This window comes from Lonchura striata, chromosome 19, assembly GCF_050655825.1.
Source record: "Lonchura striata isolate lonStrDom1 chromosome 19, ASM5065582v1, whole genome shotgun sequence".
In the NCBI taxonomy this organism is placed as follows: domain Eukaryota; kingdom Metazoa; phylum Chordata; class Aves; order Passeriformes; family Estrildidae; genus Lonchura; species Lonchura striata.
This window is the reverse complement of record NC_140721.1, coordinates 1,815,528-1,830,914: the sequence shown is the minus strand read 5'-3', so window position 1 is coordinate 1,830,914 and position 15,387 is coordinate 1,815,528. Positions and strand designations below refer to the sequence as shown.

Sequence of the window (15,387 nt, the reverse complement as noted above, 5' to 3'; positions counted from 1 at the left end):
CGTTCCGGGCGGATCCCGGGTTCATTCCCGGTTGGATCCCGGGCTCGTTCCCGGTTGGGGCTCGTTCCCGCTCGGACCCCGGGCTCATTCCCGCTCAGATCCCGGGTTTGTTCCAGATTGGATCCCGGGTTCATTCCCGGTTGGGGCTCATTCCCAGTCGAATCCTGGGCTCGTTCCCGCTCGGATCCCGGGTTTGTTCCCGGTCGGATCCCGGGTTCATTCCCGGTTGGGGCTCGTTCCCGGTCGGACCCCGGGCTCGTTCCAGGCGGATCCCGGGTTCATTCCCGCTCGGACCCCGGGCTCGTTCCGGGCGGATCCCGGGTTCATTCCCGGTCGGATCCCGGGCTCGTTCCCGGTTGGGGCTTGTTCCCGGTCGGACCCCGGGCTCATTCCCGGTCGGACCCCGGGCTCGTTCCGGGCGGACCCCGGGCTCATTCCGGGCGGATCCCGGGCTCGTTCCGGGCGGATCCCGGCGGGACCGGGCGCCCTTCCCGCCCCTCCCGCCCCTCCCGCCCCTCCCGCCCGTCCCCTCACGCCGGCCCCGCCCCGGCCCGGCCCCAAGATGGCGGCGCCCTTGGCGCTGCAGCTGCAGGAGCTGCTGGACCCCCGGCCCGGCCCGCGGGACCCCGAGGACGATGCGGAGGAAGGTGCGGCAGCACCGGGGAAGGGAGGCTCGGCACCGCGGCCGGCGGCGGCGGGAGGGGCCGGCGGGGCGGCCCGGGCGCTGCCGGAGCGGCCGCACGTGGCGGCGGGGCGGGTCGGGCCCCGCCGGGCCCGGGGTGACCGCAGGGACCGCGGCGGGGTCGGGCCCGGGTTACCGACGCGATCGAGTCCTGCGAGCCGCCGGCGGGGTCGGGGATGTGCCCGCGGTCGGTTCTCGGGGCTGGGGCCAGCCGCGGGGTCGGGCCTGTGTTGGGCCTAGCCCGGTTCGGTCCTGCAGGCTGCTGGGAGCGGCGGTGCCCTGTAAGAAGCGCCTCGGTGCCCGCTGAGGAACTCGCCGTGCTCAGGAGCGCTGGTTTCCCGTTTTAGTAACCATGATTTTGCTCCAGGCTGCGCAGAATCCCAGACCGGTGGGGTTTGGGGCCGCAGAGCCCACCCAGTGCCACCCCTGCCATGGCAGGGACGCCTTCCACTGTCCCGGGCTGCTCCAAACCCGCCCGGCCCGGCCCGGGACGCTGCCAGGGCCAGCCGCTGCAGCTCTGGGAGAGCTTCGTCGTGTGCTGGTGCCAGACTGAGGATTCCAGGAGGTGCTGGAAGGATCTGCCCCTCCTGCCCGTCCTCTGCTGCCTGGAGTGGCCGTGCTTGTAGCAGATTTTGTTATTTTGGTTATGAGCAGGAGATGTTTTTGCCCCCCTCTGCCTCTAACAAACACTCCAAACAGGCATTAAGATTTCCAAATGCATATTAAGGGTACTCAGCGATTTGAGTCGCTCATTGTAATTTGGCACAGGCTGGGGAGTGCTGGGATGTGTTCTCTGGGCTGGACTGTTCTGCTCTGTGTCCCAGAGGAGATGGGGATGAAGGAGGGCAAAAACCACAGTGCAATGTATGTGTTTATGTGGCTTGTATGTACAGCAAGAGGCCAGAGTGCATCTGAATTGGAGCTTTCCTCTTTTAATCTGCAAGCACAAAGTGAGTGAAGGCGTTGCAGCTTTGCAGAGCCCTCCACGTGAAGGACTCAGAGACCCTGCTGCATCCTTGGTTCATGTTCTGCTTCGTGCATGAGCCTTTCCCCCTTGCAGGAAATTATTTGTGTGCCTTTCCTGCACTTTTCAAAGTTCCTGTTCCCCTGTGCAGTGCCCTGTTGTTAGAGAGCACGAGGAGCTTCCCAGGGCTCCTTCCAGACTGGAATTCAGCTCACTTTCAGACACCCCTTCCCTTTTTTTTACCTCTCCACAGCTACAGTTGCTAAAGTGATTGACAGATTTGAGGATGAAACCACGGATGACATTTTGCCTGTTGGCAATATCAGGAAAAGAGCCTCAGCCTTTCTCCTGGAAGCTGATAAGAGGTACAGTGGAAAAGCCACATCTCGGAAAGCTTTGCAGGAAGAGCTCTGGGGAGATGCTCTGTCTGAAGAAGGATCTGGTAAGAAATCTCTTTTTTTCCCCCCTTTTTGCTGGCAGACCATGATGTCAGCACTGAGCCTGGCAGAGCTCAGGGCAAGGAGCAGCTACAGTTAAACTGGACATCAAACAGCCCAAACCTGAGCTGCTGCTGGGGAATTTCCCTGCTAAGCAAATAACTTTTTTCTCTCGTTTATTAGCTGAAGAAGCACTAGATGACTGGTACAGTGGCAGTGAAGGCTCAGAAGAGGAGGACGACGGTGTTGGCACAAAGGGCAGGGAGAAGCCCAGCAGTGCTGGCAGTGAGCAGGAGGATGACTTGGAGGATGATGAAGAGGCCAAGGCACCAGAGTTCAGCTCCCAGAATATCACAGACTTTGAGAAGTTTACAGAGGGGATGGATGATGCAGGGAGCAGTGAAGGGGAGGATGAAGAGGAGGGTGAAGATGATGCTGACATGGAAGAAGGAAGGGAGGAGGAGGAGGAGGAGGAGGAAGAATTTGGGAGTGAAAACCACGATGATGGAAAAGAAACCAAAGACAACGAAGATGATGGGGGAGTGCAGACCTTCTCCAGAGGACAGGAGTCTGAAGAAGTGGAGAAGGGCAAAGCTGTGAGGAACCAGCTAGGTTTGTGCATGTTTGCTGTGTGTTTGCTGGCAGGGTAAAACCAGCCTGAGCCCCTCAGCATGCTGAGGTGCTGCCAGCACCCTGCTTGTGCATGCTGCAGCAGCCCCGTGTGCGTGCAGATGTTGTGCCAGATGTTCTGGTGTCACTGCTGCTGTAACAGCTCCTGATGTGAAGTGTATTTATCCATGAGCTTAACTGAACCAGTGCTGAATATCCTCATGGGGCCATTGGGTTTGGGAGCTTCCTGCACTGCTCCTGCTGGGATCACGTTGCTTCTTTCCAAAGTGTGACTCCCACAGTGCCATTTCTTCCTGTGTGAGCTGTTACAGGATCAAACCTCTGTGTGCAGGCTTTCCTTTGAACCAGTGGAGCAGAGGGCTGGTTTGGGCTGTGGGTCACAGAGTTGCAGCTGGGATTTGCTTTGTCCAGAGGGAACTCGTGGCACCCATTTTGTGCTGGCCAAGGCTGCCCTGAGAGGAGGAATGCAGCCCAGAGGAGAGGGCCTGAGCTGTCAGGTGCTTCACCAGGAGCAAGTGCTTTGTCTTGCTAACTGATTCTTTTGTTTCCTTTTTTGTTGTGAAGCCCTGTGGGACCAGCTGATGGAAGGGAGGATCAAGATGCAGAAGGTGCTCATGACTGCCAACAGGCTGCCCCAGCCAGACACCTACCCCAGGTTCAGGAAGGAGGGGGGACAGGACTTTGACAACGCTGTGGAGAGCTGTAAGAGCCTTTTCATCTTTCTCCTTTGCTCAGACCCTTACGAACAATTGCTTATTGCTGTCCAGGGCAGAGCTGGGGTGTTCTGTCCAGAGACACCTTGTACCAGCTTTGTGCAGTGAATGCAAAGGTTTGCCCAAAGCAGGAGCAGGGCAGTCCAAAGGAGGGGCTGTGCAGTCCAGAGGAGGGGCTGTGCAGTCCAGAGGAGGTGCTGTGCAGTCCAAAGGAGGGGCTGTGCAGCTCAAAGGAGGGGCTGTGCAGCTGAATTCCAGCGTGGTGCTGCTTCATCTGTTCATTCCTGAGATCACTGCTGATCACGCTGATCTGATGAGAGCTGTAGTAGGTTCTCCAATATGAAATCATAATATGCAGGCTGCAGTGGGTGAGTGCAAAGTGCTGGGCTTCAGTGTGGTGTGGGTCTGTTTAGTTTTTATATTTGGACACCTTTTTTCTGGCCCTGAGGTGAATGCCCAGGGAGAGAGGTGTCTGGGCCATCAGACATCACTTGAACCTTGGCCCTGCAGCAAATTTTGATCCTGTGTCTTAGGGCAGGGCAACCAGCTTACCTGCAGTTACAGGTGAGCTGCTTTAAAGTTGGCTCTGCTGCTTGAAAGGAAGTGATTAAGAACAAAAAGGCAAACTCCCACCAATGCTGTGCTGACCTTTCAGTGGAACACACGTTATTAATGTCCTTAATGAGATGCATTACAAGCTGCCCCAGCTCCATGTTTCATTACAGGTCTAAGATGCAATATCATTAAAGACCTTTAACAGAAACAATAGTTGACATTTTGGTATTTCCCATAAGCAAAATACACCCAAGAGCATGGAGTGCAACGTCCCCAGTGCTTCAGAGGCTGATCCCTCAGTTGTGCAGAGCTCTGAGGGAAACTCCACTGCTCAGAAGTGCTGAATGATCCCCTCCTGCCCCTCTCCTCACCAGCTGGGCAGGGAGTTCACTCTGATGATCCTCAGAGCTTGGTTTGTGTTCATGGCTCATCTGTGGAGACAGAGAAGAGCTGGAGTGACATGGGCAGTGTTAACAGAGGAAATTTCAGGCCGACAGGTGGGAAATGCTGAATTTTGGAACATTCTACCACTGCTGCTACACTTGCATGTGATGAGCTTCAGCCTCGGCCAGGATTGGGGATCATCATGGCATGGGCACTGCCTTGGCTTGGATGATGCTCTCCTTTCAGGGCAGCCTCAGCACTTCTGTCCAAACCCACAAAATACATCTGCACATTTTCGTCATCCTCATGGAACAGGAGGGAAGGATTTGGTGTTCCAGCAGCACAAAAGAGTAGGTGCCAAAATGCCAGACTCGGGGTGAACCCTGCAGGCTGCTGAAGTCAGGAGGCTCTCAGAGCTCCTGGACAAGAGTGTTTCCAGTAATTTTCTCCAAATCTTTCCATTTATCATGATATTTCTGCTCTGTGCTCAGAGAAAGATGGAATTTTTTGAATTGGAAAAAGGTCCTTTATGTATTTTTCTCTTGGGTATCTCCTACTCAGGACAGCCCTGTTGTGGTGCTGGAATTCCCTAAGGGCTGGAGTGTAATTGTGTTAAAGAGTAGACAGCAATTCTCCATCCATTTGCAGTTTTAAAGCCAAACCTGGGTGAAAATAAATGGCAAGGTCATGCTCATTTTCCAGATTTTGCGACCGGAGGTTACAAAACTTAAAATGTTTAATTTATTATTTTTGTAATCTTTTATGATTTTTTTTTAATGTTACAACATGCTTTGGACAACCTTAGATTCCTGAGATCTCAGGTTCTGGTAGATGATTTACTGCAAAATTGCTTATAAATTGAAGTAGAAAATGTTTTGCAGACCTGGCAGCTTTCAGGCTTCACACCCATTTGTCACCCAGCATTTCCCTTTGTGTATAGAACAAGAATTAATTAGGCTGCACTGCAGGAAAAGTTTATGGCCATAATTTATATAGGATGAATTTCTGTTTAAAGAGACAGCATTGCTTTGTTTGTGCTGTCTTACTTTTTATTTCCCTCTTTTTCTAAATCTTTAATTATATTCCAGATTTTTTTTTCTGCCGCCCTTTTTACATACAGATGTGAGACCAAACTGTGGTCACGGAGCTCATGTTCATTCCTGTTTTGCACACCCGAGTCTGGCTGGTTTTTAGTGCTGAGATCAGAGTGGCTGAGCTCTGAAAGCAGCAGAAATGTCCAGTGTTTAATGTCCTGCACACACAAACCCTCCCAGCTCACAATCCAAGGTGCTGTTCCTCCAGGACAGATTTGTATTCCCCTGCACTGCATCTTCCAGTCTGGTCCAGGCCTTGAGATGTTGCCTCTGTTTGGGGTCTTGCACGTTCAATTAATGTTTTTCATAATCAATGCGAGTCAGAATTTGCAATCTGCTCCTGATTTGCACATTAAAGAGACCCATTAATTAAAAATTCCAATCCCTGGCATGTTCCCGCAGGATCCTTGCATTATTTACATAGAAAAGGAGTGCAAGGTGCAAGTTTCTGTGCTGTGGCTGTGCACAGATTGCAGGCCTGCCACTCTCATTTCACTGTGCTGGGAGGCTGGGAGGGGATCTCCTGAAATTGTCTGCAAAAATCCCCTCAAGGCCAAGGAAGAGCCAAACTAGAGATGGGATAAACATTGGTGGAGCCACATCCAGTGTCAGGAATTAAACAGTTCCAGTGTTTGGGGCTTGTTGTGTTAAATCTTGATAGACTGACCAAAAAAAACCCCACAAATAATTGAGGGACAAGGAGGTAACAAGGGCTTTAAGGAATTAAATCTATTAATCCTCAAAGGTCCTGAGCTTCTCAGTACAGGTCTGTAGCTTTTACCTTCTAATTCGGGTTAAAATACTAAACTGGGAGCACTTGAGTGACTAGTACTGCATGCTTTTCAAAAAGAGCTGGGAACTGCAGCTTTTTTGAATAGCAGATTGTGTTATTTTCACTTTATAGTTGATGAGATGAGTTAAGAATGTACAGAAACCCAGGTGAGGAATGTTTTTTGCCAGAAGCTGATGGAAATTGCAGGACTTTAAGGACAAGTGGCTGTGCTTTCCTTTTGCAAGAGTTCAGGAGGTCCCTGAAATCTAAACTGCATTTCTGTGGGGTTTTGGGGTATTTTTGGCTTTGTCTCCATCTGCCAGTGGATTGAAAGAAAATACCAGAATCTCACATTTCTATTCCTCAGCATAAGCTGCAGATAATTTCAAGAAATGGAGGAAGTAGTGGGCTTGGTAAAAGTAGATTGCAGGGTGTGTGGGGCTGGATTTGCTCAGTGGAGGGACCAACAGCAAATATTAACTTATTTACACTTTGGAGAGCTGTGGTGAAGTTCCATCAAGGTTTGTGATCAGTAATAAAATAAACCTGAATAAAGCGAATCAGATTAAAAAAAAAAAAAATAAAAAAGCACCATAGGGCTTTGTTGCCTTCTGGGAAATGAAGTTGTTGGAATTTTGTTCCTAAAACTTTGAGTGACCCAGAAATGTTTCTGGGGTGGAAACAGGTGGGAATTTGTGGTGAGTGTCCTGGGAGAGAACTGTGCTCCCATCTGGAATAATTCCTGAGCTGGGCCCTGACATGGGTACCTGTCCCATGAGAGATTCTGTGGTTTGGGACTAAACAGCACATTTGGACTTTTCTCTCCGAGTGCTTCACCCTGAGTATTTTCATTTTCCTCTGGGTTGGTTCTGCAATATTTTGACATTTGAGAGAGAGGGAAAGATTCTGTTTAGTCTCAGTTAGTGTATGAGTATGTTCTCAGTGTCTTTTTAATGAGGATTTTTGTTGCGCTCTCTTAATCTCAGTCTTTAAAATAATATTTTTACATCCGCCACAACATGTTGGTAAGTCATGTTGAAGACACTGATTAAGCAGGGACTAATTGTGGATAAAATCCAGTCTGCTGTAGGTGCCAGAGAACCTGTTCCACTTCCTGGGAGAGAGGATGGCAAGGCCTTCCCCTCTCCCCTCACCTGGACACAGCTGGGTGGGAGCAGCTCTGTGATGAAATGGGATTTACTGACACAGGCTTGAATTTTTAAGGGGAGCTTGCAGCACTCAGCAGCCCAGAACTCCCTGGTAATTCTGTTCTCACCTCTGTTTCTGGTTGGTTTTTAGATCTGCAGCATATCCACACCTCCATCTGGAGATGTTAATGCATTAATACAGAGCAGGGAGTGTCACAGGGAGGGGGGGAACTGAGGCACAGGCAGATTACACAGTTTCCAGAGGCACGGAGCAGTTACAGGATTAATTGGTGCTAGGCAAGATCGTGGACTTAAATATATTCTTGCTTTGAAGATTTTACTGGGAGCCTGCACAAATGTGTGACAGCAGAACTGGGTTTCAAGCCTGAGTGTAAATTATTGTGATCAGATCTAGCCCACTTAAAACTGGTAGTTCATTTTAATTGAATTGTGTTCGTCTGGACACTTTATGAATACAAAAAGCACCGGCCCTGTCAGTTCCTGCAGGCTTGGATGTGATTGAAATGGGTGTGGATGCAGGCATCCCCAAATTTCACCTCTCCTCTCTGATCTCGTGGGGAATCTGTTCAACTCTTTTTGAGACTGTTGACATCATTGAAGACTCTTTTCTCTCAGCTGAAAGAAATGAAGGAATCAGATCCTTTTTTTCTACATTTGGTGGAATATGGCACGGAGAGCTTTTGGTGAGGATGAGGATGAAGAGCTCAGTGAGGATGAAGAGCTCCTGGGCCATTCTGGGGGTGCTGTCTGTGCCAGTGAGTGGGAGGGAAGAGCCACGGAGGGGAGGCTGCAGACAGGACCAGGGCTCAGGTCTGGAGCTCTGCAGTTGCTGTGTGAGGGTTCAGCTGGGTCATGGAGCCCATGATGTTTTGGGCACGTGCAGAATTCGGGCTGTGAGCAGTACCAGGAAAGTGTTTTGTGGTTTGCCATTACTGCCTGTGCTTTGTTCAGGAATTCTGTGTGGGAGGTAGTGGAGAAATGCAGGACATTTATTTAACATCCAGGTTTGGGCTGTTTTCAGAGAAAAATCTCTTGCCCTCCCTCACAGAGTGCCAAGGCCTTTGGCTTGTGGTATTTTTGAGCAAAATTGTTTTCTCCTTCTCATGAATGGGTGTGGTAAAATGATTTTACAGGTGATCTCTACAGCCACGTGTGTTGTTCATTGGTGATGTCTGAGGTTTATTTGAAATCTGCCTTAAATTTTAGTGCTGGAAATGCTGGGACAGTCCCTGGTTGGTGACCTGGTCCAGCTGAACCCCAGCCCGTGGGATTACACCACACTCAGACAACTTTGCCTACACCTGAGTTTCTCAAGATTAATAGCTAATTAAACTGAATTTAGCTAAATATTTGTGCATGTTAGTCTGTGTACTGCACAAACAAGATGCAGGGAAACAAAGGCTTTAAAAGTGTCCAGACAAGTGTGTGCAAATGTCAGCCAACTCGGATTAATTTGGTACCTTGAGATGGAAACTGGGCTTGTCATGATAAATATAATTAATGGCCTGGTATTATGTGGGGAGGTCAGTCTGGATGGGCTGATGTTCCCTTCTGGCCTTAATATCCAGATATAACAATGAAATCTCACATTTCCTCTTCCTTTCCTCCTCCTTGCCCATGTACTTGGGGACTCGAGGCTGGCAGAGGCAGGAATGTGTGCTGTCAGCTTCTTTGCATTTCCAGTAATGGAAAGCATCAGTTTTTATAAATCTCATTTTTGCCAGCCCCATCCCCTCCCTGGTTTGGGCTGATATCAAAAGATGATGGTTGAGGTGAATCAGCAGAGCATGAACTTCATGGAAGTGTTTCTCTTTCTCTCCTCCTCAGCTTTCCCCCTCCCCCAGTCCCCTCTAATAAACCCCTGAATACCCAGCCTTTATTCTGTTGTTGAATCCAGTTATTTTCTTTACTTTTAGCAAACTCATCTGTGTCTGATCCTGTTGTCCTCCCTGTCAGATGCAGTAATATTGGAGTGAAAGGGCTAAACTGAGACTGTTCTGGAACTCTCTGGGAGTCAGCTGAAGCAGTGCTATGGAAGGGAGGTGCAGCCCTGGTCCTTTGTGCCCAGGGAATACAATTTTGCTCTCTCCAAAGGCTCTTGCATCATTTGCATTCCAGTGGAACTAGCAAACTGGGCTTGGGTGTGGAGCAGACCTTTGCTGTCAGCAGCAAAGTCAGCCCTTTTCCTCCTATCATTTGGCAAAATTTTCCAAACTCCTTGTTATGGGAATTTCCTAAATTTGGACAGCTTTCCCTGTGCTTTGCACTGAAGTCTGTGAGAAATGGGAGTGTAACCACACCACCTGTGAAAAATCACCTTTAGCCTAACACTGAGTCTGGGCTGGCTCTTGGAGCTCCTGTCTGAGGCCTGTCCAACAGAATTATTTCTTTATTTCTGTGCCATGTGGCTTTGGGATCCCGGGATGCTCAGGCTGGAGCTGCTGGCATCCTGCCTGCCCCACGTTGTTCCTGCTGAGGTTCCTTCCACACTGGGAATTCCATCCAGGCTCCTGTCCACAGCCCCATGTCTGAGATGTGACACCTGGAGGAATTCCCCCTCCTTTTCCTGGCTGGGAACGTCGTCCTGCTGTTGGGAATAGAGAGCAAGCTCCAAAAGTAATACTGACAGGCTTCAGAATTATGATACACTGGAGCTGTGGCATAATTCTTTGTTGAAGAAGTTAGAGGCCTAAAATGTTAAGGCTTATTGTTATTCCGAGTTGATAATCTCTGCCTTGCTTTAATAATTTTTCCTCATGCCTGGATAGCCTGCGAGTTGCACAATAATCACTCACACAGCTTTGTAATCAATGCCCAAAGTAATAGGATTCCGCTGGCCAACGGCAATTAATAAATTTGTGTCTTTTTTAAAACACTAGCAAGTCGGGCCTGAAATACGACTGACTGGCTTTCCTCATTTGCATATTTATTGCAGTGGAAAAATTCTTGCCGAATGATTGATGTTGAGTCTGCCTCTTGAATTCCAAACAGCACATTATTATGAAATGAAAAATGCCGGCCATACAGTTGATTAAAGTTGAAGACAGTGGAATCGGTGTTTTTTAAGATTGTGGGAGAATTAAAGGCATATTTTAATAGATGTTGACAAGAAGTGAACTAACAAAAGCAAAGCAAAGGATTTGCTTGAAAAGATTTAATCAAACGTGTTTGGTGGGGGATTAATTGCTGGGGATGACGAGTGCAAGTGGCTGGCTGCTGGCTGTGAATGGGGAGCATTGTTCCGAGGCCAGCTCGTCGAGGGCCATTTTGACCTGGAGTTTAACTCCTGTCCCACAGCCCTGGAAAGGAGGGAGGATTCCCCCTCTCCATCCCAGTGCTAACCGGGTGGAGATCCTGCTCGTGTGCAGCCATTCAGAGCAGAGGGTGGGCTCCTCTCCTCTTGTGATTTGCCTGGTGGGGCCATGGGGGGTCCCTGGGGGTGTCCATGGGGGTAGGAGAGCGCTCCCAGCTCAGCTTTTGCTCTGCATCCCCTCATCCCAGCATTGCTGCAGCTGTCCTGTGTGAGTGCTTCCCCTGTGCAGGGGCAGGGAGAATGGAAAGCACTGCATGCCTCTGGTATTCCTGTGATGCCAGAGCCCCAGGTTGAATTGAGGGGGAAAACTCCTCAATTTCCAGAGCTGGCAGGGGTTCTGGAGTGGAGCTGTGTGCTGGGTAGGTGGTGGTTCCTGCTGGTCCATCCTGGGAAGAGTTTTCCCATGGATTCAGTGTCCGTGCATGCTTGGGAGGTTGAAATGAGCCCCCATTTTCAGAGGTCAGAAGGGAGAGCAGGGCTTTTCCTGTGTGGGAAGCCGTGGGAATGCTGCCTTGGAGCGTGGATGAGCACAGCAGCCCCCTGGCAGCCCATCCCCACGGGGCAGCTCTGGGATCAGTCCCTGCAGCCACAGCCCCACTCCAGTGTGTCCACACCCCCTGGCACTGACAGAATTGCTTTTGGGTGGTTTGAGAGCAGCAGGACCCATCTCTGGTGGGTGTTCTGGCACTGGGATCCATGGCAGTGCTATCCCTGAATGGAGCTAAGTACTCCAGGGCTGCTTCCATCCTGGATGAAAGTAGGACAGAAGAGGAGTATTGAGGCATACTGATTTCCTGGTGCTGGCTCCCAGCATCCTGGGTGGGTCTGGAACAACTTTTTCCCTCCTGGACACGAAATGAAGGGGCTCCTGTGGACTCTTGAAAGTGACTCTTCCAAGGTAGTGTCTCACCTCAGGCACTCTGAATCCCACCTGAGCTGGAGGTTATATTGCAGCCAGGTTTGTTGTGTGCTGGTTTCAGACAAGGAGCAGCATTACAAAAATCCTGCTGGGGGTAGGAGGGTCAGTCAGTGTCCAGCCTCCTTTCAAAGTGACCCAGTTTGCATCCATGGAGCAGTTTGGGTTTGTGTTGCCTTCATTCACAAATGGGGCCAGACTCTGCCCCAAAGCAGGTGGTGTAAAGGGGCTTCAGAGGGAAGAGGAGATGAAGAGGAGGCTGGGGGAAAGCAGCCCCTTCTGGAATGAAATGTGAGCTGGGTAGGGCAGGGCTGGATGGGAGGAGAGCAGAGGAGGGTGACACTTGGCTTCTGAAGTTGAGTTTGCAGCACACTTAAGCAGCCAACGGTAGAAGTGAGAATGCCATCCAATAATGCTATTAAATACATGAGAACTGAGAACAGGGAAATTACCCAGCTGTAAGAGGCTCGTGATGAAGCCACTGCCTGGAATAATTAGCCCTCCCACCTGGTTAGACACACGGTCATTGTCTTCCCTGCCCTCTCCAGCCCCTTCACTCCAAATAAAATTGCTCCCCATCCCCACTTCTGCTGGGCTCTGTATCTCATAGCCTGGAGCAGCTTGAGCCTGTCTTTATTTCCTTGCCTGCTCACCACGGCCCTGCTATACCCCAGAAGGGCTGGAGTGCTACTCCAGTTGTAATTGCCAGGATCAAAGCTGCCTGGGGTGCATTAGCACTGCTGCTGGAGGAGAGGCAGCAGGGAGAAAATAAACAGTTTGGGAAGCTCTGGGGACATTTGCCTGTGTTGCAGGCAGTGGGAAGGATTTTGCTGGTGTAAGCTGTGCACTCAGGCTAGGGTGGGGGCACTTGGTTCCTGCAAGTGATGCTTTAGCTGCAGACACCTACAACAAATGCATTTTTAAGGGCTTTTGTCTGTTTGTCTGGTGGAATTGTTTTGATGCTCACACACGTCTGATTTACAAGTGCAGCAAACCTAATCCGTTAATAGGTTTATATAGAGGAGTTGTCAGAGTGTATCTATAATGAACCATGGGCTCAGGGAGGGCAAGTCCAACAGCTGATCTGCAACAGAAATCTTAAAGCATCTTCTCCTTGACACTGCTGTTACTGAGGTCAGGCCATAATTTATCTGAAGGTGGTGACAACTGAGCAATATCACAGTTGGAACACACAGGAGATTGAGACCTCTGAGTGTCTGGACTGATTTCTGCCTCTGTCTGCCTGAGGAAGATTTGCTGTTCACTCTACCCATGATCTCTGTGTCCCCCACTGAAAAGCAGAAATAAGGAAAAAAAAAAATGGAGCAGGGAAAAGTTCTCCCTGTTCTTTTTGTGCCACGTACAAAGGGAGGCTGGGGAGCTAACAGAGCAGCCCCACTGGCTCCGTGGCAGAGGAGGCACCAGGGGAAGCTCGGGGGAAGGTCCCAGCTCCTGCTCTCCATGCAAACCCACGTGCTCTGCCAGCCAGAGTAAGTCAGTTTAGGTTTGGGGTGGGGCTGTGCCAAGTGTTTCACCTGGGAGAGCTGGCCCTGTGATGGATGTGCAGAGGGACAGTTTGTGTGGGCCTGGGCAGACACTTGTTCTCTCTCTGAGAATTCTGCAGGGAGGCTTGTTGGTTGCCACAGAAGAACTATTTTCGAAGAGCAGGTGCTGTGGCAGTGTGCAGTTAACCTGTCCCACAGTCAGCTGGAGCTGTGTGTCCTTGGAGAACCCGCAGCCATTGCAACAGGCACTGCATGGATACAGGAAAACTGCCAGCTGCAAAAGCCTTTGCACAGCATCACATCTCCCTTCAGGATCTGTGTGTGAACACCCTGGGGTGCAGCTGCTCATGCCAGTAAAAATCACATTCACACCGTGTATTGATCAATTTACACCCCTCCACCCCATCTTTTCTTCCCTTTCTCTCTTCCTGAGAATCTCTGGCTCTGCTCTTCTGATCAGAGTCCCCTCATTAAACTGGCCAGGCCATGGTTTAAAGTTCCCCCCATAGATCAGATCTCATCACTTGTGTCTCTTGCTCTGCAGGTTGTAAAACTCTGGAGGCCTTGCTGAAAGTGCTGGTGGAGCTTCAGGATGAGCTGCTTTATCAGTACCCAGGCACGAGGCATCTGGTGGATGGAAAGCAAGCAAAAACTGAGAGGTAAATGCAAAAAGAGATGAGAACTTCCTGAACCCTTTGGTGTCCAGCAAACAGGACAATGCCCAGCCTTCCTGACCACCCTCACCCTGCTGCTGTGTCTGGGTGGCAGACACTTTGTTATTTGAATTCCTTCTGGGAAGTCTGATTTGGAATATTCCTGTAGTGGAGCAGGGACTAAATCATGGGGCTTTAACAAAAATATCAGTGTGGAGGGGCCAGCAAGGACTCCCACTTTGCCTTAGGGAGGGACAGGGTGTTTATCCTGAGTGCTTTTGTTCCAGTGAGGATGAAATCCTGAGCAGCAGCGATGAGGAGCCAGTGGAGAAGGCTCAGGAGAAGAGGAGGAGCCTCCCCAAACGGAAGCTGAAGTTTGAGGAGTACCCTGAGTTCATAGCCAAGCGCTACAAGGACTTCAGGACCTACAGGAACAGCACCCTGCAGAAGTGGCACGACAAGACCAAGCTGGCAACTGGCAAGATGGGGAAGGCAAGGCCTGGTTTGTGTGTGCTGACATGGCTCTCGTGGAGCAGGGATCTGGGGAACAAGTCCATACTGAAAAAGGGGAAATTTGGGTGGGGTAGAGGGAATAAATTCTTCTCTATGAGTGCCCTGACACAGGGTGCTCAGAGCAGCTGTGCCTGCCCCATCCCTGGCAGTGTCCAAGCTTGGACGGGGCTGGGAGAAACCTGGGACAGTGTTTTGCCAACCAGACATCCCATCACAGCCAATCTCCAGCAGCAAATAATCTCTGGGAAAATGTCACTCTGCTGCTGCAGGAGCTGTTTGTGGTTCCACCCAGAAGCAGGGCCCTCTGAGGCTCTCCCCCTCCATGAAGTGTAGGCTTTAATACAATGGGTAATCATTTCACCCAGAGATCCGGGCTCTCCTCACATCTCTGAGTCGGTATTAATCAAGGAGAAGTTAATCTGAACCAGAACAGCAAAGGCATTTTATTAAGCCAGGCATCAACTTGCCTCAGGTTGGGGAGAGAGAGCGAGGGAGAAACAAATAAAAAATCCTCGCAGAAATCCCTGCGACGAGCCGCAGACCCCCTCCTGCTGCTGGAGCTGTTTCTGCAGTGCCATGGGAAGATAGAGAGGGGCCTGGTGGTGCCTGAGGAGAGGCTGTGTGTGTGATCTGACACTGGTGGTGCCCTGCAGGGCTTCGGAGCCTTGGAGCGCTCGGTGCTGGCGCAGATCGATCACGTCCTGCTGGACAGGGAGCGGCTGCTGCGGCGCACCCAGACCCGCCGCTCCCTCTACACCGTGCTGGGCAAGCAGGAGCAGCAGCCTGCCCCGGCCCCGCAGCCCGACAGCTCGGTAAGGAGGGGTTTTATTTCTCTGACTCATCCTGGGAAACTCTGCTGAGCCCTCAGCCCAGCCTTCGGCAGGTGTTGCGCTTGTTTGGGAGATGGGTGGAGGAGGAGGTGGCTGATTCTTGATTCCTGCGGTGTAATGGCTCAGGAAAAACATTTAAATCCCAAGTTTTGTGATGCTTGCATTATCTCCTATCCAAGTGCCTGACAGGAGAAAAGGAGGTTTTCCTTGAGCCCCTCCTGTGCTGCTCACTAAATCTGATTTTTGAGGTAGCGGCA

The 15,387-nt window shown here is 50.7% G+C and overlaps 1 protein-coding gene across 1 annotated transcript in view; it reads left to right on the top strand.

Annotated features, from left to right (window-relative positions):
* The first annotated feature begins 543 nt into the window (after nucleotides 1-543).
* AATF (apoptosis antagonizing transcription factor) overlaps nucleotides 544-15,387 on the top strand; it is a 45,135-nt gene continuing 30,291 nt past the window's right edge. The window contains exons 1-7 of the mRNA XM_021524847.4: nucleotides 544-647; nucleotides 1,900-2,088; nucleotides 2,267-2,695; nucleotides 3,278-3,415; nucleotides 13,679-13,793; nucleotides 14,075-14,279; nucleotides 14,954-15,112. Coding sequence (XP_021380522.2) covers nucleotides 563-647; nucleotides 1,900-2,088; nucleotides 2,267-2,695; nucleotides 3,278-3,415; nucleotides 13,679-13,793; nucleotides 14,075-14,279; nucleotides 14,954-15,112 — 1,320 coding nt within the window. The 5' untranslated portion in view covers nucleotides 544-562. The remainder of the gene's footprint in view (nucleotides 648-1,899; nucleotides 2,089-2,266; nucleotides 2,696-3,277; nucleotides 3,416-13,678; nucleotides 13,794-14,074; nucleotides 14,280-14,953; nucleotides 15,113-15,387) is intronic.